At 40.4% G+C, this 23559-nt stretch overlaps 2 protein-coding genes across 7 annotated transcripts in view; one reads left to right on the top strand and one right to left on the bottom strand.

The window, feature by feature from the left end:
* skap1 (src kinase associated phosphoprotein 1) overlaps nucleotides 1-10686 on the top strand; it is a 42767-nt gene extending 32081 nt beyond the window's left edge. For both annotated transcript variants that reach the window (XM_032574474.1, XM_032574473.1), the window contains exons 12-13: nucleotides 9864-9966; nucleotides 10320-10686. In XM_032574474.1, coding sequence (XP_032430365.1) covers nucleotides 9864-9956 — 93 coding nt within the window. In that variant the 3' untranslated portion in view covers nucleotides 9957-9966; nucleotides 10320-10686. The remainder of the gene's footprint in view (nucleotides 1-9863; nucleotides 9967-10319) is intronic.
* Nucleotides 10687-11565: 879 nt separating this feature from the next.
* Nucleotides 11566-22965, bottom strand: snx11 (sorting nexin 11). Of its 5 annotated transcripts, XM_032574472.1 has the most exons (7): nucleotides 22786-22907; nucleotides 20098-20137; nucleotides 19726-19812; nucleotides 16034-16134; nucleotides 14885-14980; nucleotides 14585-14809; nucleotides 11566-14413 (listed from the first exon to the last, which is right to left on the bottom strand). In XM_032574472.1, the coding sequence occupies exons 2-7, from the start codon at nucleotides 20119-20121 to the stop codon at nucleotides 13357-13359; spliced, it is 1590 nt and encodes a 529-aa protein (XP_032430363.1). In that variant the 5' UTR covers nucleotides 20122-20137; nucleotides 22786-22907; the 3' UTR covers nucleotides 11566-13356. The 5 variants fall into 5 exon arrangements, with proteins under 5 accessions (XP_032430363.1, XP_032430360.1, XP_032430359.1 ...); XM_032574469.1 differs by lacking the exon at nucleotides 20098-20137 and having other exon boundaries at nucleotides 22786-22965; XM_032574468.1 differs by having other exon boundaries at nucleotides 19726-20137; nucleotides 22786-22906.
* Between the last annotated feature and the right edge of the window lie 594 nt (nucleotides 22966-23559).

The raw sequence follows: 23559 nt of genomic DNA, 5'->3' as shown, positions 1-23559 counted from the left end.
TATTAAATTAAAGCTTTATCTGTATTCAATGAGTACATCTTACAATAAATAATATTAACATCACATTAATGCAATTTGGGACTGTACAAATAAAAACTGATTTGATTCGACTGATAAAATAAGGAGTTCTATTGATGTGGCCTTCTAGAGTCTTGAGGGCCACACCAATAGCTGTGGCGTGTTGGATTTGGCCCACGGGCCTTGCGTTTGACACATGTGGTCTACACCATAAAACGCCAGTGGAAAACATTAATATCTGTATGTAGATATATCTAATATCTAATGTAGAAAAGTTCAAAGGGTGTAAAAACTTTTGCGAAGCATTTTTCTTGGTCGTGCTCTGAATGCTACGGAGCCGGTCTCCTCCGTCTGCGTGTTCTGGGTGGTTTGGGGGAAAAATGTCAAAGCACCTGCCTTCATTTTTCACATAATCCTGGCAAAAGCAGGAAAACTTGAAGGTAAGAAAAGGGGAGCTTGCTCTGCAGTACGGAGTCGCCCCCCACACTGCCTGAGCTCTGCTCCCTGGATTATATTTCACCATGTAGATCCTATTACTGCGTCACTGAGGGGCTTAAAAGAAAACTACGACGTCCAAGTTGGAAGCAAGGGCTGTTTGTTTTATCCCCTAATCTTAATGACACAGATCACTCTTGTTTTGTCAAGCTGGAAGATAAGGTCATAACATGGTTACAAGCTACAGCACTCTGACTGTCTTCTAATAGATTTAAAGTGTGGTTGTAAATTATTTAGATGAGATTTCCGAATGCTTGGCTTTCCTAGAGAACACAACTCAACTCGTGTCCCGTTTTGCGTTCCAATAGCGCCACGTTGCCCTCATGAATTGTATTATTTGGATTATTGCCTGTAATCGGCTGTTTTGTTTTAATGAGGCCTCGGGGAAGGCTTCCCTGCGCCTCTACACACAGACCCTCGCTGTTGTTGGGCTTTACAGGGGAGGGATTCCTGGGATCCCTGACCTCTGTGAGTAAAATACGGGCCCTTGGCTAGAACTCAAGCTTGTCGTTTAACCGGGGGGACCCAGACACACGAAATGGCCGTAATAAAACCAGGGCCCATAAATTCTCTCGGAGGGTGGGAGGCCTGCTTGTCTCTGCTGTTATGTCAACACTGACCATAATTACAGGGTAATAAGGACACGCTCTAAGTGCTAAATCAATGGTGCTAACAAACTGTTATTTTTAAAGCTAGCATGTGATTGACTGCTGAAGTGCAGAGTGGGGTTGCCACGGGCGGGGTGTCATATGGCTGTGAACTGAGGAGGACATGCCGATTGTATAAAAGGCCCTCATCCATCATTATTGATCCCTCGCTTACTGTAAAGTGGGGGCATTTTTACTGTATTTGTGTTTTTTTCCCCTCCCCTGTGTATTGCTGCGTGCGCACACATCGCTGACAAAGTAAATAAATTAGGAACCTCACAACTCATGTGAATCCCATTAGTTCGAGGGAATTAATCTCGTAGCATGAATCTTTCGATGATGTCTAACACGCCTTCTGCAGAGCTCGATGGGGATGTTCAGCCTGCTGATACATGAGGTGGCAACACACCGTAAAATCCATCTTTTTTTTCTGCAGCATTTCGCTTTCTTAAAGCTTGCATTTTTCTTAATGCATTTCCTGGTCAATGTAGGTTTTATAAATGCAGTTAACGTTGCATGAAATATTAGAGTTTTCCCCACAAACAGGAAGACATATTCTGTCCGTTGCTAATCTATGCTCGTTCAGATTCTCATCAATTTGATTTTTTGCCTTTTCCTTAAGAATTATAAGCTAGATTATATGAAGCATTAGTACTCTCCTCTTGAATGTACTTGTTTCCCGTTTAGGTTCAAATACATTTCTTTAATTTAGCTTAAGAGTCTTAGATGTTGTGTCCTTAAAATCTTAAGTATGGACAAGTTGGCAAAGTTGCAAACAGATGAAAATCTCTCCAGAAATGTACTTTGGCTTAAATCAGTGGTATCCAAACGTCTGGTCAAATCAAACATTGTGAAAATAGTCAAAAGTAGACCTAAAAATTTACTAAAAAATGAACAAATATTTTAAAAATCATCCATTAAATTATTTTAGGCAGTACTCTGTTATCAGCAATAAGAACAATAAGGATGTGGGTAACTTTTTCTTTAAAAAAGTGCTTTCTATATTTAACCACATTTCATAAATTTAATAAAAGCAGATTTTGGTTCAACATAGTCTGATCCTATTCATTGAGAAATTTAAGAGTGCAAAACCATGGTTATTATTGTATGTACATATACATTTGGTAATTAAAAGATGAACACTTTTCTTGCACGTAACATTTTTCATTGTAAGAAGATTTAAATTTCTTGGAAATAGTTTTGCCCTAACTGGGGGACCAGATGTGTATCTTTCTTAATTTACAGTCCAGGGGCCACAAATGACCCCCGGGCCGCATTTTGGACATCCATGTCCTAAATGCCTGAGTATGTAGAGTTCCTATGCTGTGTTGAAAAACATGCAGCTTGATTTTATCCTTTTCTAACTATGGATGAAGAGAGAAATAAAATTGAGTGGAGACAACTATTTGAGTTGCCTTTATTTTCTATCATAAACTCCTGCAATTTCCACTCAAAGATTGCTATTAATTTAATTTGTATTAAGCATAGAATCAGAATATATAATCGAAACACATACTACACAGTATAAAAAAACACATAACCGGTATATGTTTGACTCTGACATTACATTAGACCAAACTTTACTGGCAGTTAGGATTACCAACTTTATTTTTTATTTGCTAAATGTCAGAATATTAAGAGATATTTCTTTAAGCTTTTTTCAAAGTCAGTTTACATATACCTTTCTAGTTTTTGGTAGCTCCTCGCAACAGTTTGCTGGGAATTTGACCCATTCCTCCTGGCAGAACATGTACAACTAAGTCAAGTTCACACAGTTCAGCCCCCAAGTTTTCTGTGGAACTGAGATCAAAGTTTGTCCAAAACGTTGATTTTGTTGCACTTAAGCCTAACCCTACTTGTAATTTGGCAGTGTGGTCAAGGTCACTGTCCATTTGACCCAAGCTGTGTCCAGCCTTCAAGTTTGTGTCTGATGACTTGAGATGTTGCTTCAGTATTTCCACATATTTCCACTCATGATGGCATGAGCAGTTCAGCAGTCACTCCTGCATGGATTCATTCTTAAACACCTGAATTTTATCTAAACATCCAGCATGCCCCTGAGCAGTCAATGTTGTGTGTTTAAGTTTAGATGTAGCTAAAAATGATTTGCCAGTCTCAAAAATGCCTAAGCCTGTTTAGACTTGGGCCAGAATGAGATTCTTACAACATGATAGCCATGTGTAAACATACTATGGTCTTCCAATATAATGGCATTACCATGAAAAAAAATTAAGAAAGAAAATAAACAGTTATTTCAAATGTACAAAAAAATAAATAAATTATGGGATTTTCATGGTTATTGTAATGGCATCCATAACATCCGTTGATTTTGATAAATGTAGAAAAAACACCTGTTAAAGCAGAGCTACTGTATATTCAAGAAGCTTTATTTATTGTGAATTAAATAAAGGCATCGGAGATCATAAACTGTGTCTTAATGAATTTGTATTTATTGTAGGATAATCCAGTCGGAGGTTTTTATGCCAAAAAGTTGATGAAATAGCCCTTTACTGCACTGCCGATGCTGATATTTGATGATATGTGAAATATAAAGATAATAAAACTCAAGGAGGTAAATCTTTTGTACTGTTGGAAACAAAGGCATTTGAGTCTAGAAAAGTATGCAATTGTCCAGTGGAAAATTTACAGAAAACCCAGTTGTATTTTTTTTTCTTCAACAGAAGAAAACATTTTTATTGCAGGAACTGATAGTCATGATTATGATTTTTCTGTTTGAAGCATATTGCCTACCCCTTCCTCCATCCTGGCCTGTATTCGCTCTGTAACCAGATTTCCCTTCAGTTTCGTTTCTCGCTCTTAATTTTGCTCCACCTCGTGTGTATCGGACCAGTCCGGCACTGAACCAGGAGGTATGTCCCGCATTCTTGCTCTCTAATTTATGTATCCCTAATCAAAAGACCGCAGCTCTACAGGTCAGCTGTCACATTCCTGTATTCCCACAGGCACTCATGGGGAACGGCAGGATGGAGTGGGAAGAGATTTATGGCACAAACCTAGTCCAGGGTCCTTAAAACTCTGGCAGGCGTTGCTGCCACCTCTCCCCTCGTCCTCCCTTCTCGCTTCCCTCACTCCCGTTCCTCCTCCCAAGCAGAATCAGGAGAGAGCGAGCGAAGGCAGCGGGCTCAGCCAATCCGATGTGAGCTCCCAAAGCAGAGCGTCACCTCTGATTTGACACCAACTTACCGCTGGACGGAGAATGTGAGAACGTGGATACCACTGACACCTTGTGGTGAATTCAAGCAGACCTGTAATGTTTCAACGTCTTCAGAAGATTTCAATTCTGATGAAACTTTATATACTGTATATATGAAAAAAAATACAGCTTCTGCTTGTATTGCTTAAATCGGTCTCCTCTCAGGGCTTTTTTAATGCCTTATAAGCAACTCGTTTTCCTGTCTGCTCTAAAAGAGGAAAAGTGGGCAAACAATCAGATGGGAAAAGTCAAGCAACAGAGACAAAGAGTGTGGAAAGAGGGCTTGGGGGGGTTCCTCTTTTCTTTAGTGTGAACTCTGTCACACACCAATTTAAAGACCCCAAGCTGCTTTTGTGGCCATAGACACCGAGTCACTATAGACAGGGAAGACATCCTATTTACCACCCAAAGTAGCAGGGGGTGAGTCTGGGGTCCGGGGTCATGCAGGAGGCAGCGGTCATCCCCCGGTCAACTACAGTAGGTCATTATTCAGCCCAAGCCAATAGCCTCGAACCGGGTCCGAGCAGCCCACCCCCCAATCCATTCCGCTTAATTATTATAAATGAGGGGCGGCATAAACAGCCATCATTACAGACACTCAGTGGCATACACAAATCCACTTTAAATTGCTATTAAGTTAGGAAGCGATCTGTAATCCCAGGCGTGCGTTAGAACGGAGCAAGCAGGCTTTTCTTTTTATTAAATCTCATCGTCCCTGAGATATTTTCAAGCGTTCTCGCGCTCTGTCACGTTTCCAATTTGGAGCCAATTCGTTGATTTAATTAAAAGCCCACTTGGAAAAATCGGACACTAAGTAGCCATTCCCATCTCTGGCTACGCGCAGCTATAATCTGTGTTTTATTTTTTTTTGTTTACTCTTTTTGTTTACATAAATTTAGGAAAGTCTCGACGGAGGGGGCGGGGGAACGTTTCGCTGAAAACTTTAACTTCAGAGTGTTCAATCCACTTTTTGCATTATCCCTTGTTCCGTAGCTGGAATTATTTACATTTTTTTTAAAAATCATGTTTTTTCCTTTAACTAGATTTTCTTCACTGCATCAGCTCCTTGAAATGGCTTTCTTCCATCTTTTTACAACACTTTAGAAAAATACTGACACTCCTCAAGCTTCTTCACAAGCACAGACTTCAGTCTGTTTTTCCGATTTCATGTGAGACGGAAATATTTAAACATTCTTCTTTGCAAGAAAGCACCACCTTAGTCAGATTGGATGGATAGCATACGTGAACATCAGTTTTGAAGTATTTCCACACTCTTAACTCATAAATGTACTTTGATTGACCTGTCTTGCATTTAGCTCTGACTGGATGTGTATTGCCAGCCTACTCTCCAGTCAGGAGGCTTTTGCAGCCTCTAACAGGTGGTTTGCACCTGTTAGAGATTCAGTGTTTGAGATTCAAAGCTCCCACCTGAGCTTTCAAGCCCCTGCAGATTTACCTTGGACCATTTGGCTGCTTCCCTGATAAATGCTCGCCTTGTCTGGTCTGATAAATCACGTGGACAGACATGTCTTGTTAGTTCTGCAGCCCCTCGATGTTAAGATGACGAATCGAACAGAGCTCTGAGCTGTTCAAAGCTTGGAATGTTGTTCTGTAACCTAACCCTGTTTAAAGCTTCTGCACATCTTCCTAACCTGCCTCTGTTTGTTTTCTGATGTTGTCTAAGGATGAGCAATATGAAATTAAGGTTTTATCAGAATATATTCTGGCACTATTGTGATAATTATAAAAGTGATGATAAGAGTTAATCATTACTTCTTTTTTAGGGAACTGTGTCACATTAGTGATAGCCCCCAAAATACAAATACTTCTCTTCAAAAACTTTTCTATTTGTAAGACTCGTCTTTAGGACACCTAAAGGTCGGATAAAGAACTGTGATTAATATGATTACACTGAAAATCTGAACTGCATTTAGTCATAATTTCAAGTTTATTGAGATTTATTTATTGATGCTATCATTGAACAAACAGTGGAAAAAACAGTAAAACTAATAATCCCAGTACTGACAGATTTGGGGATTTGAAACATTAACTTTAATTTTTTAGGACAACAATAAATCTAAATTATTATCACGATAAATGATGAACATTGCAATAAATGAACGTCCCTACCGTTCTCTGACAAATCTCCTTCACAGAACACCTGGATTTATGCTGAGATTAAATTAGATGCTTTTGTTCTTTTTCTTTATTTCTTAGCATTTTATTCAAGTTTTAAAGTCAAAGTTTGTAAATGTCACAGTTTGTATACTTATTTAGTAAAAAAAAAAAAAAAAATTTACAATCATAATCATTTTCAAACCACTTTAATTATGCTCTTCACAAACTTGGTCTGCCATATGAAATCACAAACTGCGATGGTGTTTGTCGTCGTAACTTGAAAAAATTTGGAAATTTCAAGAGGTATGAATATTTTTTGGGCGGGTTTTGTGGCTCCAAATCCGTCCTGAAAAACGATTCAGTCTGTCCCCAGTTTCTGGCATTATGAAGTGTGTCTGTGCAAGCAGTGAGGCGGCTTCTAGATGCTGCAGAGACCTGCAGTGCATCTGGTGAGCGTGCGCTGAGACGATAGAGGAGAAGGGATTGAAAACAAACAAGGAGAGGATGGAGGCAGAAAGGCTGCTGCAGGAGAGATGGGAAAAGAGAGAGAGAGAGGGGGAACGGGAGGAAAAGATGGAGGGGGCTGGAAATGTGGAAGGAGGGAGAGATTGTAACAAGCAGGCGGCGGGTTCAGCGGCAGGGCAATGAGAGACTTCCTGCGCTCCATCACGCCCAAGGCCTGCCTCAGTCAGCTGGTGGCCGAGCAGAGATGCCTCATGTGTCAGGCTTATTAGCACTCCCCCTAGTTTGTATGCATTTGGGATTACATGCGAGTGGGTGTGTTTCCAGCAGGAGAAGGTTAGTAGTGTGTGTGAGAGCGAGAGAAAAATAGAAAAGAAAGAGGACCGATGAGGGATTTTTAAAAGGAAAAAAAAAAGTGGATTATCAGAAGAGCAGGTTTTTGTTTTGCTGCATAATGACGGCGTGACACCTGCCTCGCCCGACCAACCTCCGCTCACCTTCTCCCCGCTCCCGACTCGGGAAGCTGTCAGTCTGCCCTCCGTTCGCGCACCGTGAGCGATGGGCCTATCAGGAATGCCGCCATTAGCCAGCCCCCTGAGTGGTAAATAAACGATCGCGCCGGTACACTGCAGGTGTTGTCATAGCAACCCACTCTCCATTGCCGGCCCCACCCACGCTCACTCCGAGCTCTCTCGGCGGAGGAGTCACCGGGAGGTCAGCGAGTCGACGCGCAGCCGCCGCCACGACACGGCGCTGTTCGACCCCCCCTTTCGCCTCTTCCTGCTCCCTGCCTCTCAATGCTGCCAAATACTCCCCCAAAACACAGACACCCCAATCTGTCTCACGTCAGCACTCCCAAACTTCTTCAGCTCGTTTCGTTTCTAGATCCAAAATAACCCCAGACGCGGGCAGCGGCGGCAGAAGGACGCCGTGAGAAAGGGGAGACTGTTTTTAAGTCATTTGGGTAATTCACTCTCCACAGCTTTTTTGGAATGTCCCTATTACAGCAGGTGTACTCTGGATGAACCCATTTCAAGTACGGGGAAGATGGACTCGGCACGCCTGACAGACTCCCGCCGCCATCGGCGCCCACTCTGCGATGCGGCAGTTGTATTAAAATGGCGGCGTTGATAATCCAAAAGACCTTTCTCGGGGAGAATTTGAGACCGGCTGCACAGATGGGCTGCGGAGATAAATAAAACTCTCTGTCACTACGGTTGGTGGAATAGTGCTGCGACGCCCCCAAGGGAGAGCAGAACTGTTTTGCTCCCCTCACTCTGATATGCCTCCACCCCACCCCCGTCCGTCTGTTTCCCCTCTCTCCCGCTCCTTTCCAACAGGAACCATGGCCAGCTTTCCGGATTTTCCCTGTCTTAAGTCTTGTGGGAAGCATAAAAGCCCCATTCCAGTCAAACTTTCTCCCTTCGTTAGGAACTGAGGGCGGCCCAGCACACCCTGACATCCCAGTCAGAGCTGAAAGCGATGAGGCCTGGGTGGACAATCTACTTATGTCTGTTTGTGCTCTAAAGACTCCCCAGTCTCGCGGTTTGTCACCGTCTGAACGGTTCATCCATCCTTGCTGTCCAGGAAGCGCTCATTAGCTGCAGGCCTCATTCTTCTGGCTGCAGAGAGGTGTCAAGTCCCGCAGATCGCCTAAACCTCTGACACGGAGCGCTTCGTCATGTCAGAGTCTGTTTGTGCTTCTGCGGCTGGAAGCAGAGCCATCGAATGTTCACCGACTGACACCGATACGCTCTCGTGTTCGTGTTTCATCTCCTGCAGCCAGTTTCAATCCGCCTGAGAGCAGACAGGCGATGGGCCGGCCGCTCCCCTCCTCTGCCCCGAGTTCAGGTCCTACTGCTTTGATCAGATGATCAAAGGTGATCAATAAATCTCAGGGAAGATTCTGTTAACCACACTGGTTGTTCATGGACCCTTAAATTTCATTTATTTGATATTTTCAAATACATTTTTATTGAATATTTAATGCCCACCTGCCTTTAATTGGAAATACTTTTTATGTGTTTTGACAAAAAAAATTATTTGTTGCATCAAGTCAAATTGAATTGAAAAATATCTTCAATATTTACAACTTATGTTGAATTTTATGTTTTCACAAAACCATTTTTTTCTTCTATTAAAATTATAGAAGCAACTTATTAAATTTCACAAATTCACTTAAATTAAAAATCCTTAGATTAAATATGTAATGTTTTTTCTTTTCTTTTTCTTTCTTCTGTCAACGTGGAAAAAGTCTTTCATAGTAAGAAAATATTTCCTAAAATGTTAATTTGCTGCATTGTATTTGATTTATCTGTTAATTATTTAGTTTTTATTTATTACTGTTATTCTGTTTGTAGATAAAACTTTCAAGTTTGATTCTGTTTTTTGTTTTTTTTATATAGAAGCTATTTTAAAAAAGTCACATCAAGTTTTTCCAGGGAAAACGTCTCGACTTAATTAGTCTGGTGAAAGGAGGCCAACTGTGTTTATGGCTTTTGAGCAGTTAAAAAAAAAAGCCGTTTTATTTTAGACTCTTACTATCCTGATTGCCTTGTTTACCGTTTTGCCCTGTTTTTAATGAAAACCCCTCGAGGCTAATGAGCCCCAGTGTGTATTAAAATATTGTGAACGGCTGTTTGTTGGATGGGATGCAGTTTCTTGCTTGTCCTTCGTTTGTAATTGACTTCATGCAGAAGGAAAACAATCTTAGCCTCATGGTTTTTGCGGTTTTAAGGCCCGTTTTAATTTCCTCGACCTCACACGCGCAGCGTAATTGGAGATCAAATCATGCAAACGGCTCCAGAAATTGTGTAAAAATCATCGATATTTGTGCTTGGAATTTGTTTTTGTTTGCTATTCCCGGAAGCCCTCGGAGATTTCATTATTTGTTCCCTTCTTGTGTTCAGGAGTACAACATCCACGGCTGGTGGGTCGGCGAACTGAACGGCACCGTGGGCATCGTCCCCAAGGACTTCCTGCAGCCCGCCTACATCCTCTGAGCTCCAACAGGTACCCAGGCACTCTCTTATCATGAGCATTATGGACCATTACTATGGCCTAATACACAGAAACAGTTCCCCTGGTACTCATCCAGATTGCCACTGAGGTACATTCAGTCGTTGACCTGCCGTTTATGGCATCTGCTGGCTGGGACAAGTACTGCACGAGGCAATCGGAGAGCCGTAATGGCCAGTGCTTGTGAATAAATATGCGCGACGAAAGCCTGATTACAGCGACGGTTGTCCTATTTAAGAAAATGATTCTGTGATTTTGTTAGATAGGCGCAGCTTAAGATGGATTCTGAATTATTAATGCGTGTTTTACTGATTTCTTTCAAATTTATTTTTCCGTTTCCTCCGCAGCACGCTCTCTTCGACACATCCAGACGTGACTCCACCGACGGATACCGACACAATTTCTTTCCCGCTTTTCATGATGTAGATGCTGCGTGTTTGTGCAGGATCTACTGTCCACCATAGATCACATTTATGTGATGTGGAAACTAGAACTGTCATTTTAGATGTATTCATCCAGAAATGACCGATGCACACTGAAAGTCACTGTTTACCTAGGCTGATATATTTGTCAAATATCAGAATAAGCGACATACGTAACCGTACGTCCTTTAGATATTTTGATTTCTTAATTTTTAACATTAAAGAGTTATGTGCATGTTAAATACTATTAATAAATCATCAAGGCGTCAAATTAAAAATATTCATGTTTGGGTTTTCTTTGTTTTCATTTACATTCAATTTTGGCCATAAGGTGGCAGCACTGTTCTGATAATTAAAATCTAGGAGAAGGATATCCTTGAAAAATGATCACATTGAAATTTACTTGAACTTTAATAATAATATACGTTAGTTCTTTTATATATACATATATATCATCTACATAATAGCCCTTAATGGTGAAACGTCTGACATTTAAAATTGGGTTTAGATTTATTTCACGTCTGGATCCAGTGGTGGTACATTTAGCAGAATGAGCACGGTGTGGAACGAAACACTTTCCCATATCAGGTCTCCTATGAAAGCAGAAACCAAGCAATGAAGTCAAAGAATTTGTCTGTAGATCTTGTGGCAAAGCATAAATCTGCAAATTGTTAGAAAACAAAACCTGCTGTGTACTTTGGAACCAGAGCCACTTATCTGGTGAACATGAAGGACAGTGGGTCCCTGAAGACTAGGACAGATAAACACTGATTTAGAGAGGGAAATGTCTGCAGCTAAACACTGAGATTTTTCATGTGATCCATCTCCAGAGAGCCTGGATTTAAATAAAAGTGAACAAATCTGGAAAGACCTAGAAATGGCTCTAGTGACTCTGCCCCTCCGACCTGACTGAACCAGAGGAGATCTGCTGAGAAGAAAAGGATAAAATGACACAAGACAGGTTTGCCTAGCTTATAAACGCATACCCAAGAAGAGTCAATGTTGTAAAAACTACCAAAAGTGCTTAGACAAGATATTCAGCATGAATTTTCTATTTTAATAATATTAAATTTTGTCAGTTTTACTTTTGAGCACTAGGTGGCAGCATTGTTACAAGAACGTCAATTTCTGAGAAAGACGCGGTGGAAATTATTTAAAAAAGGAAATGGTGTGAAAGAAACTTATTTATTGAAATAAACTTGGAATTCGTACATGAATAAAGTCACTCCGGTGGTTAATAACCCTTTTAGATCCACATTCACTTTTATTTTACTTCAAAACAAATTAAATAAAAAACACCTGCAGGTCCCTTTAAAATGCAGCAGAAATCACAGGAATGAGAAGCAGTAAGTAGTGTGAAAACAGATCTCAGATCAAATCAATAGGTTTGTGAGCAGTTGGACTTCAGACTGACATATTCAGGGATCATATATGAACATTTTAAATTAAAAAAAAAACAAAAAACTGGGAGGAAATTACAGCAACCCACGTTTACGCCCAGTATCCAGTAAATGTGACGTGCCCCTAAGTGTTATTGGAGGAGTGCAGATGATTTTAAATGTAATCTGAACATGGCTATTCGGGTAAACACAGGTGAGCTGCAGACGTAAACAAATTTACCGGCATCCCTGAAAAAGATCCGCAGCATAAATTGCACTCTAACAACCTCCTAAACCTTTTTAATTTGACTGCATTTATTTAGGAGGGGATTAAATCTTACTACATTAATAGTTTTTAACAAAAAATACTTGTGGCAGAGTTATTGGGATGACACCAAATGTTTTTTTAAAAATACAAATTTTCTGGACTTTACTTTTTTGAAGTTAGAGTATCCAGGACTTTTTTTTCTGGCCTCCCTGCAAATATTTTACAGCTTTAAAATGTGAGGAGGAGCTGGGTTTTTTTTTTTTTTGGTTAATTAAGGGAAGGAAAAAAAATCCAAATATTTCTATTTCTTTCTCCAAAAACCATGTTTAAATTATAATTTTTTTGGGTCCTGATAACAAACGTAATAAGCAATTCCTGCCAAACGTGAACAGGTTCTCTTCTTCAGACGGTTCAACGAACGTGAAGTCTATTTATTGGTTAACATCTTTGTTGTTTTTGAAAAATACCTAAATAAAGACCCATTTAAAACGACGCCCCCTTCATGTGTAGAACTTCAAAATAAAAATCACTAACAGCAGAAAAGCTCTGGGAAAACAATCCAGCATATTTTAAACACTTTATCTCATTATTCCAGTGTATTTCCTTCATTCATTTCAGATGTTGACGGCGAATAATAGGAATTGAGCAGCATCTTTTTGTGAACTCTGTACATTTAGTGCCCTCTGGTGGTCAAGATAAATGAATCAGATTGATCAAACTGATGAAAAACGTGTTTTTTTAGCTCTTTTTATCTGATCAGCTATTTTTAAAAGTTGCAGCAACAACAAGAGAAGAGAACTTAAATCTGTTGATCTTATATTAATATGCCCTATCTTGACTGTGATGAAACATTGTGAAGAAGATTTATGCCTTACAGAAGTATTCATACCCCTTGTACTTTTGTCACAACTACAAACTTAAATGTATTTTATTGGAATTTAAGGTGGTAGACCAACACAAAGTTGTGCATAATTGTAAATTGTATAGTTTTAAAACGACTATTAAAGTTCAGAATAAAAATGCATACAACACTTTTTAGGTGTTTGTGAAACGTGACGCTATTTTGTGCTGGTCTATAACATAATCCCAATGAAATATGCTGAAGTTTCTGTTTGCAGCAAACATAAATATATATATGAAAAAGTTTAAAGAGCATAAATCCTATTGCAAGGCACTGTGTATTTAGGTTTCATGTAACAGAATATCTCTTTGTTTGTGCCTTGTTAATGTTTCTTTGGCAGAAGAGACTAAAGACCCATGGTTCTGGCTCAGTGATGGTGCAGCACCTAGAGTAAGTTTAGCTCCACTGATGTACCTACGCCTCCTCGGCCTCCTCTGATCCCTCCAAAGGTATCAAGGCCGGAACTTCCTGTGTTGCAAATTCACCTTCATCTACTCCAGACTGACAGCTGTTCTCCAAGATACTAAAGTCGCAGTTTTCAGTCAGATCTCCGTCAGAAGCAGCTGGTTTAGGCTCTGCAGTTGTGTACTGCTGGTCATTATCCTCCCAGTCCTGAGCGTCCGCTTTGTTCTCCTTAAATCTGTTGATGTGCAAAATGTTCCCACTGGAGCCCTGCAGCTCTGACCGGTCCTTGACCTCGTCCGGAGATGACTTCACCTGCACAGAGTCGTCCATCTCCTCGCCCAGACTCTCCTCCTCGCTGCACCGGATGATGCTCTCATTGGAAGACAGCAGCGAGCGGCTGTCCTCGTCGCTCTCGCCTCTGTCCTCGTCGCTCTCGCCTCTGTCCTCGTTTTCAGTGTCCTCTTGGTGGATTTGTCGGAGTGAGTCACTGAGATCGGCCTCTAATTCGCCGTTCACATTCCGACTCTCCACATGAACTTCTGACTCAAGGGGCGCCTCTGATTCATCGCCTCGTTTGCCGCCTGTTTCGATTTCTGAAAGGCGACCGTTAGGCGTCTCGGAGAGGCTTTCCACAACTTCCACGTTATTATTGTCCGTCGCGGAATCCGCACTAATTTCAGACTCCGAGTTTTTCCTTTCTTCGGTTTTGTCTTCGAAGACGCCGTCCCCTTCGCAGCTGTCTTCAAAGCCCGCCTCCATGGGTGAGTGCACATCCACGGGAGTCTGAATCACGCAGCTGTGCTCTGAGGGGCTGAGGCTCCCCGAGTCGTCCAGGATCTCCCCCACATAGAAGGAAGCGTGCGTGGAGCCGGCATCCTCCACAACAGCCTCCAGCCGGTCGCTCCTCTGGGAGATCCTTATCGAGGGGTTTCCCCTGCGCTGCGTTTCATCTGGCTTCTGCTCACAGAGCTCCAATATGTCTTCCAGAGGGTCTGGATCTCCACCGGCCACTGGTTTAGAGTTGAGCGCTGCGTTCAGTTGCAGGGAAGGCAGGTGAGGAGCCGGACTGTGGAGAGGGAACAAGAAAAGCCCCTTACTTTGCATGTGATGACATAGATAAAATAAAAGTCAACCGTCAAGCTCAGTTTAAGTTTTAAGAACTCTAACCTATGACTTGAATTTTATTTGTTTTTAAAACATTTTAAGAACTTAATGCACCTAATAGTCATCTTCATACCTTTCCATGGACTCATAAGAGACGGTGAGACCGGGCTCCCTGATGGAGTCCTCCTGCTGAGCCTGAGCCAGGCCCCGGTTGGACGAGGCGTAGGTGAGGATGGCGTCCGTCACGGAGTACGGCGTCAGTCCCTGAACGCAGTCCTGGATGTGACCGATCGGCAGCTGGGTCTGCAGGAAGAGGTGGAGCTGGCTGTCCGACAGACACACGGTGGTGTGCACCACTCTGAAACCCAGACAGACTGTCCATAAATCCGGGCCGCACAGAACAAACTTTGCTCAGAAAGAACGGGAAACTGACTTGTCCAGGAAGACTTGGAGTCCTCGCCGTCTCTTTTCCAGAAAGTCCTCATTGTTGAAGGAGAAGAAGGATTTTCCAGGAAGATCCGGGACTGGACTAAAGGATAAAAACAAGGTCTTAATTATTTTCTACTTCATCTCAAATGTCTGACATAATGACACGCATACTGAGACATTAAGATGTTTCTAAACATGTTAATAATTACTGGTCTGTCTGAGCCACATTCGGGATCATTTTACATCAGTGAAGCACTCAGTCTCAGTGGGTTTTTGATTTGGAAAGAATAACAGCATTTTAGATTTTAAATGTCCTACACAGTACTTACATTTCTATAAAAACAATAAAAACACTGCAGTAAAATCAAACAACAGAAGTTGATTCAATGCAACTTACAAACCAATCAACATCCAATTATGTATGAGTCCACATTATTTCCAAACAATTCAATACATAAATAATCATAAAAATTAAAAACAACAAACATGCCACTGTCCATTTTTCATGATGGAGTTAAAAACAAATCTCCAAAGCTCACTCTTAGCAACCGAAAGTGACATCTTTAGATCACTTGGTCTCCATAGCAACCAGCAGATACCATCTGCATGTCAGTCCGTCTGGGAGACATGCCAGGAAACATATGGTTCTGTTTGCTAAACTCTGGCAGGTCTTTGCTTTGCTAAGATCCGACCAAGACTGGCTTCTGGCAGCAAAAATGTCAGGTGAATTTGGCTTGAAAAAAAAAAAAGAAGATATAAATATGTGAGATAGCAAATAATTCCAATTGTTAACTACGGTGGTGGATCTGTGATGCTGTGGGACTGTGTCTCTTCCAAAGTCCATAGGAACTGTTTTAGATTGCATCACCTTAATACCATTAGCTATTTGGAATAACACAACAACTTAAATAAAGCTCCAAAATGTAAAACTTGGCGAACGTTGGGTCTTTCCAGCGGGATATTCATTAAATCATACGACCAAATCATAAAAAGTTCGTCCTAAAGAAAACCTACAGGGCAAACTTTAGCGTGAATAACATTTTCCTTAAACTGGTCGCCCGCAGGTTTCTGTACGACACACTTTCAGCACAATATTCGGTTATTCTGTTATCATTTTAAACGGTAACCATAACACAGAGAGCGTCTGACTTACACCAAGCCTGCATTCTTCTGCAGCTTCTTCCTGAGCCACTCAAACTCGCTGTAGCGCCGCCGAACGCAGGACGTCTTGGCCGTGAAGGCTTTACTGTTGGTCTGAGAGCGGAACAGAGGAGTGTGAAACCATGAATAACGCAGAACCAGCCACTAAATACTCTGTGAAATCCCACCAGAGCGCTGGGAAATGTTTTGTGATTGTTATGATGAACAAAAATGCAACAATTAAGGCTTTCATCTACAAATATCCGGGTTTGCTTCAAATCTCACCAGCTGTGGTCTCAAAACCTTTATCGGATTTTTTACAAACTTACATTCATGCTGTTGGTTGATGCATTTGTGGATTCAAAATGTTGAGATTTTGGTTTTTGATGAATAAATATGGAAAAATAAAACTAGACTTTTACTTGCTAATCTAAAGTACGCTGGCTGGCTAGTTCATCCCAACTAAAAATAACAATTGAATAATATTTTCTATATGTCTTTTGGCAAAGTCCGTCAGATTAGTTACTCTGCTGCATAGAAATGACAGAATATGTAAATTTATTCAAGTTTAACAAGAAAATATGTAGAGAACTTTACTCTAACAATAAACAGCTTTAAGTACATGGAATAAATCAAAATACGTTATTAATTAAAACTGCATAAACTGCCACAGAGCTTATAGCTGGTGAAAAGCTTTATGAAATGTCAGATTTTTCCGGTAACATGTGACACAGACAGTCCACCGTGATATTTGCATCACAAGCTGTCGCCCCCTGACGTCCTGTAACAGATTCAACCCGTGATAGTTAGTCACGTTATCAAAGCCAGGGTGAAAGTCCCGAGGGACATATTTTCTTTGCTCCTTCGTTTTCTTCTTCTTTATTTTTACATTTTTAAAGAGCTGCAGTCATGACTAGTTAAAAATATATCCATCCATCGATCGATGGGCCGCAGGGTTGGCAGCTTCAGAAGGGAGGCCCACATTTCCCTCTCCCCAGCCACTTGTTCCAGGATACCCGGGATGCCGGGGTAACCCCTGGAGGAGCTGGAACAAGTGGCTGGAAAAATATATCCAGTTGGGGAAAACTAAGTACGCCTCTTGACACATTAGTTAAGCAGCCATTGCTAAATATCAATCTTTGAAGTGTTGCAAGGTGATTCCCAAGCTATGCAAAGTCTACAATTTTAAAACGGCAAGAAAACATTTGAAACCTAATATGATGAGAAGTGGATGCCCCTTACAAGTCCGCCTTAAGACCAGACCAAGTGCAAAAACCCAGCCCATCTCAGACTCTGCCGGCCTCAGTCAGCAGGTTAAATTTTAAAGTTAAAGAAAAACTGTTTGAAAGAGCTACTACAAGAGAACCTAAACAGAAAGTAGCACCTCTTGACAGCTGTCAAGCACGGTGGAAGAGGTGTGATCATGTAACAGAGTTTGTTTTTTTTTTGGCAGTGTTGTGCATGTGAAGTTTGTTAAAATTTGTTTGTTTATTGTTTGACTTTGCCTTGTTTGGTCAGGAAGTTGTTTCTCCAGAAATTTACTGGTGTTTTAAGTTCTGTTACGCTGTGCCCGACAGTTGGTGGTTACCGTAGTAACCGACAGCTCCTCCCCCTTTTTTCTGTTGCAACGACTGTTTTCTGTGGCTGTGGTATGTATCAGAATCAGCTCTGTTTTCTTTACAAGTATTCTATTTTAACATATATTTTAGACAAATTCGATAACATACACCGTTTGACGAGTAATTTTGCTATGTTTTGCATATAATTGTAACTGTTATTATTAATGTTATCCATTTTAGTTTTAATTTTACAAATGCAAACTGCTATTAACTGCTGACAACTGCTCATTGGGACCTCAATAGTTGCTTGGGGTTATTTATTTTATTTTATTAATGTAAAGGAGCAGAAGCTTCTGGATTAAAGTTTCCTACCAACTCGACTCCCTGCTTGTTAGGTATGTTTTCATTTTTGATACAACGTAATGTTTCAGTTATTAATTGGGTGATAAGTGTGAAAAAAAATCTCGATTTTTCGAAAGCTAATAAACAGCAAATTCAAGTGATCGATAAAATCAACTTACTGCCATGAGATGACATGTAGTGTGACTTGAACTAAACTAAATTGAACTGAGGCGACGCTCGACCCAAACTGGTCATCATTGGGGGAACAAATCTGAAACAGGCTGGCTTAAAAAGTAACAACTCAGATTATCTGAGTCGTTGCTCAAAGTAACGACTCAAGTAACGTTGACCGAGTTGCTGCAACGGCTCAGTCAAAGTCCAGACCTCTGTCTGGCTGAAACGCCGAGGGGCCTGGAGAGAGCTGTGTAGCAGTGAAGGTTTGCAAACATCAATGAACTGAAGCCGCTTCTGAAAGAAAGATGAACTTAAATTAGTCCAACGTAACCTCATAATATGAGGAAGTCAGACAGGAAGTCACTACTGAGAGCAACCGTGGCAACACGTGATTCTACAAGCAGTTGGATCGTGGAGTGTGCTCGATTTTTTTCCCACGAATGTACCGACAGTCGAGCAAAGTTTACCTTCCTGTATCATGATCTGCTCAGGTCAAAGCTCTGACTCAGCAATTTCCCTCCACAGAAATTTCCCATAACGCTTCTGTGAATCATTTAAATCACTGAACAACAGATGAAAAACATTCGACCAAGCATGCGGGATCACATGGGGTCACATGATGTCGGTCAATCTCACGAGTCGACACCCACGCCGCACATCCATCTGCGGGAGGCTTTGATGCTGACAAAGCATTCTTCAATGCCAACAGCTGTTGGCATCCGCCGGCAACATCCGCTGACTTAAATAAAATGTTAGGAGCCAAATCTGCTGCACGAACGGCATAAAACCAAACTGTGGGGGATTTTAACCTGCAGAAATACCTGATGCTTGTAGATTTTAGTAGTAAAAAAAAATGCTATAACTCAGCAGAGATATAAAACACTTCCTAAGTATTATTGGGTGTGTTTTTTATGTGTTTATAGCATGCTTTACAAGTTTTTCAAACTTGTAATGATTGTAATGATTCTGAAAGTGTTTCAATGAGAATCATTAAACAGATCAAATGTCTTTACCGAGGTGTGCGGTATTAGAAAAGTTGACAATATTTAGCGTGAAACAGGCCCGTCACGATAAAAAAACATTTTGCTGGACAATAAATTGTCCCGGAACCCATTGCGATAAACGATAATATTGTCGTTTTGAGACCATTTTCAAGTAATATAATAGCAATAATGGCATAAATGTTGAAGAACACATTCTGAAGGATCAATACACTTTAAATTCTAATAAGCATTTAAACACTGGAACTGGAAGACATTTGAAATATCCAAAATAAAGGAAGAAAACAACAGAGACAACAAATAAAATGAATTATGAAGTCTGAGTAAACAAAATTATTTTTTCCAAAAAAAAGGGATAGTTGAGGCCAAAGTACCAAACTGAAGACTTTTAGCATTCAGTTTTTGGTAAAAAAAAAAAAAAACAAGAGGGAGAAAAGAAAAAATATATAAATGAAGCAAATGAAAATGATTGAGTTTCTTTTAATGTATCATGTGATTAATTGATTTATTGCTTATTGTGAGAGGCCTAGCATGAAATGAACTAAATCCTACAATTTCTGACATTACAATGTTCCACAGATGACTGCTTTCTCGTCTCTGAAAGGCAGCTCAGCGGTGTTAATACTCACATGCAGGAATATTTTGTAGTCGACGTATGAATTCCAAGAACCCTCGTTCTGAATGCGGGGATCTTGGACTCGCACTGCAACAAACTCCTTCAAAACAAAAACAGAAGATATAATACTTATAATTGAACAAAACCGCAACGAAGTTTTTATCTGTGTGACAGATAAAGATCTAAGAACAGCATGTGCCTCTCCTGCAACAAAAAAAAAAAAAAAAAGTTCCCCAAATGCTCTTAAAAAAATGCTTATTGTTCTCTGGCACCCCTCTGGACATTTATTTAAAGAAGGGTTCCTGCTGTCCTGCACATAAATGACCAAAAGGAGAACTGGTGGTAAAGATTTCCTCTGCGGAGGAGAAAGTAGGAAGTCACTCACATCATCTTCGTGATTACTGATCATCCTACCGAGAACTGCACTGCAAACAGAAGGCGAGACAGACAAATCAGCAAGTTTAGAGACAGTGTGCATTTTCAATACTGCTGTTATAAGTTGGTGACTCATCATCCAAAGGAGAAGCTGGTCAGTTCAGATCCGCTGAGTCACTATTGTGCATACTTAGCTTCTTCATTCAGATTATTCTTACGCTACAACAACTGGACTCAAAGTGGTTTGTTCAGTCTGTTGAAAATTATTGAAAAAAAAAAAGAAGTTTTTTTCTTTATGTAAATATTGACGTATACAGGATCAATCTAGTTGCAAATATTTCCACTCAGTTTAAAACAGGGGGAAGGGAGGTGATTATTTTAATAACTTTATGCCCCCTTTTATTTCCCACTTACAGGTCATTCTGTGACTTTTTTACAAAGTGTATAAAATGTGGTTTATTAATACGTCTGTCGGCATTTATGTAAGCATGTTGCTAATGCGGATCTTTAAAAAAGGTTTGATTTATTTTTATTATTTTTGAAAAACAGAAAAAGGACTACTACTAATTTGATATGTTAGCAGCCCTACAGCTTCACAATATAGTGACAACTGTCATTGCAATATACATTTATACAAAACCGCAATCATAAAATGGCTGATGAAATGATGAAATATCAAATGAGTTCATATTCTATACCACATGTGTCAAACTCAAGGCCCGCGGGCCACATGTGGCCCGCTACGTCATTTTATGTGGCCCTCTCCCCCCCACCACCGTTTTACAGCCCCATTGAATGACTTAAAATAGGTTTTGAGCACGAATTGACTACAAACTACATCTCCCATAATGCCTTCTGATTCTTACCAGCCAACATTACGGCTTCTCGCCACTAGAGTGCAGCAGAGTCACCTCAAGCTGATTATTAATTTTCCCAGCGAATAAAACTGAAACGTCGACAAGCTAACAAGCTAAAGAGCGAAGTTCCGTGATGTTTCAATCTTTTACCGTCTCCTGCCCCCTGATTTGATGTCACAGCTTCGACTCCACGCAGCTCGTGTTTTGTCCACGTTTGGAAGCACCTATCTGTGCGAACGGATGTTTTCAAAAATGAATTTAAACAAGACCAAGACCAGATCGCGCATTACTGACGAAAACCTACACGCCGTTTTGCGGATTTCCACAGAATAGAACTAAAACCAGACATCGACGAACTGACCAGGGGAAAACATTGGTAAGCACGAACAAACTAAATTTAAATAGAATGAATGTAAAACCAAAACTCAGTATACTGGAATATGCATATAGTTTATTGATTTTGCTTGTTTTGTGTTTATTTACAGAACACAACACAATGAGGATGTGTGTGAGTTGGTGACAGGGTGAAGAGGGATCAGCTTTGTGTTCAAGGACAGGCAACATCACCTCATTGTTTTGTTCTTATGTGAAATACATGTTCGTTGTGTAATAAATAACAAAAACGTTTTGTGAATGAAGTTGAGAGTTAATATCAAAACTTGTTTTTATTCTTTGTCTGCTTATCTTTAAAGCAGACAAAGAATAATTTTCCCAGCGAATAAAACTGAAACATCGACAAGCTAACAAGCTAAAGAGCGAAGTTTAGCTGAGCAGTTTAAAAACATTGTAATTTTTAAACTGAGCAGTAATTTTACATCCATGCAAACTCAAATGTAATATTTAAAACTTGAATACATAAAATCAGTTATTTAACAATATGAGGTGTTGTTTAATTTATTTTTAACATTGTATTTTTATACATTTATGCTAGGGTTGCCCAAGTCTAGTTTTCCAGACCTATCACTCTGCAACTTTAGATGCGTTCTTTCTCTAACACACCTGGATCATTGACTCATTCATAGCCCTCTACAGAACTGAGTTGCTGCTAATGAGGAAAGTCAACTTTTTGTCCTGGGTATGTTTTAGCAGGGACGCATCTAAAAGTTGCCGTCTGGAGGACTGCACTTGGGCATTCCTGATTTATACGGTCAATGTGGCCCGTTGAGGGTGGCCAATATGCTGAAGTGGCCCTCGGTGAAATTGAGTTTGACACCCCTGTTCTATACAATACATTTTGCCTGTTCCTTGGAGTTTCCCGTTCTTTAATACCCAAAGCTGACACAGCTTTTAGACACTGAGTTGCCAAATTTTAATAATTATTTTATTCTCATTATTTTTTTTTAACTCCAGGTACACGTGTCTTTCAGAGCATCATATGTTTGGAGATCCCTCATACACACCCCCCCCCCCCCCCCCCCAAAAAAAACAGACTTCTTATAAATAAAGACATTTTGTTTTATTAAGTATTTTGAATTATTTTTTTTATTAAAGTTAGAGAAGTGCGACTAAAAAATAAGATTGCAATAAACCCAGATCATGTCACAAAACAGAAACTGTAAAGAGCCTCCAAGCTATCTACAAATACTTAATCTGGTAACTCTGACGGGATCTGCTTCACAATCGACTACAATGACTTAACTCAGAGTAAGACAAGAGGAAACTACGTAAGTTATAGAGCCTGTTGGTGATTTTTTAAAAATGCACATCACGAACAGCGACTAAAACAAGGCAGCTGTAACTTCACGAACTATTCTTGTTTTTCTGTTTACAGGCCTGATTGATTGGTTGACTGTGCTCGTAATCAAGATGGCTAAAGTTTCAGCTAACCGGCAGCTACTTACTTTCACAAAGTCTCCCGTGGCTTCTTCTTTTCTATCCAGTCCGCTGTTGTCAACACTGCCCCGCTTATCGATATTTGTGTTTGATGAGAGAACAAAACCAGAGGGCTGAGCCTTGTTCTCGGCTTCTTTCTCCATTTCGCAAGTCACAAGCCACAGGCGTCGTTACGTCCTATACGTCACCGCGCTATGGCGGTTACGCTAGTACGCTCGACCGAGGGAGGGCCTTGCGTCGGCCATATTGTGAGTGGCCATATTGTGAGTGGCCACATTGTGAGTGGCACGTCTTACGGGTTTGTTCTGGCCAGTTTTCCATGAAAGCCAGATTTGTAGAGATGATAGTTCAAAGTTTTGAGGTATAATTTAGCTCTGATTTTAATCTTCTCCTGACTTGTCTGCTGTGTTCCTTGGTTTTCATGATTTTATTTGTTCACCAGTGTTTGCTCACAGATCAGCTGCATTTATAAAGAAATCAAAATACAGCCGGACAACGTGATTCCACTGGATTTTATGCACGAGTATTAGAGTACAGAAGTCTGAATAGAAACTCATACCACAATTTTCAGATTATTGGTTATATTTCCCCCTAAAATGTGACCTTAAAAACAAAAGTAAAAAGAGTGTTAGAGGTATGACCATTTTTACAAGGTATTATATGCTACATTTGTAATCTAAAAAAAAGGCTACGCCATCTTGGCTATAATAGTGTGAGTGTTATGTATGAGACGGAAATGGGCTTCCATAATAACAATAACACCTCAATACAAAAGCTTTAAA

This window comes from Xiphophorus hellerii, chromosome 10 (assembly GCF_003331165.1).
Source record: "Xiphophorus hellerii strain 12219 chromosome 10, Xiphophorus_hellerii-4.1, whole genome shotgun sequence".
Lineage (NCBI taxonomy): Eukaryota > Metazoa > Chordata > Actinopteri > Cyprinodontiformes > Poeciliidae > Xiphophorus > Xiphophorus hellerii.
This window is presented reverse-complemented; position numbering and strand designations above follow the sequence as displayed.

Bases quoted from the DNA above. Each gene is read 5' to 3' on its own strand.
- snx11 (XM_032574467.1), bottom strand. From the start codon at position 20,226: ATGATGAGTCACCAACTTATAACAGCAGTATTGAAAATGCACACTGTC. The intron at 14,981-16,033 runs GTAAGTCAGACG...TTTATCCTTTAG, and splicing joins CAGAAGAATGCAGGCTTGGT to TCCAGTCCCGGATCTTCCTG. The intron at 14,810-14,884 runs GTCAGTTTCCCG...TCTGGGTTTCAG, and splicing joins CTCCAAGTCTTCCTGGACAA to AGTGGTGCACACCACCGTGT.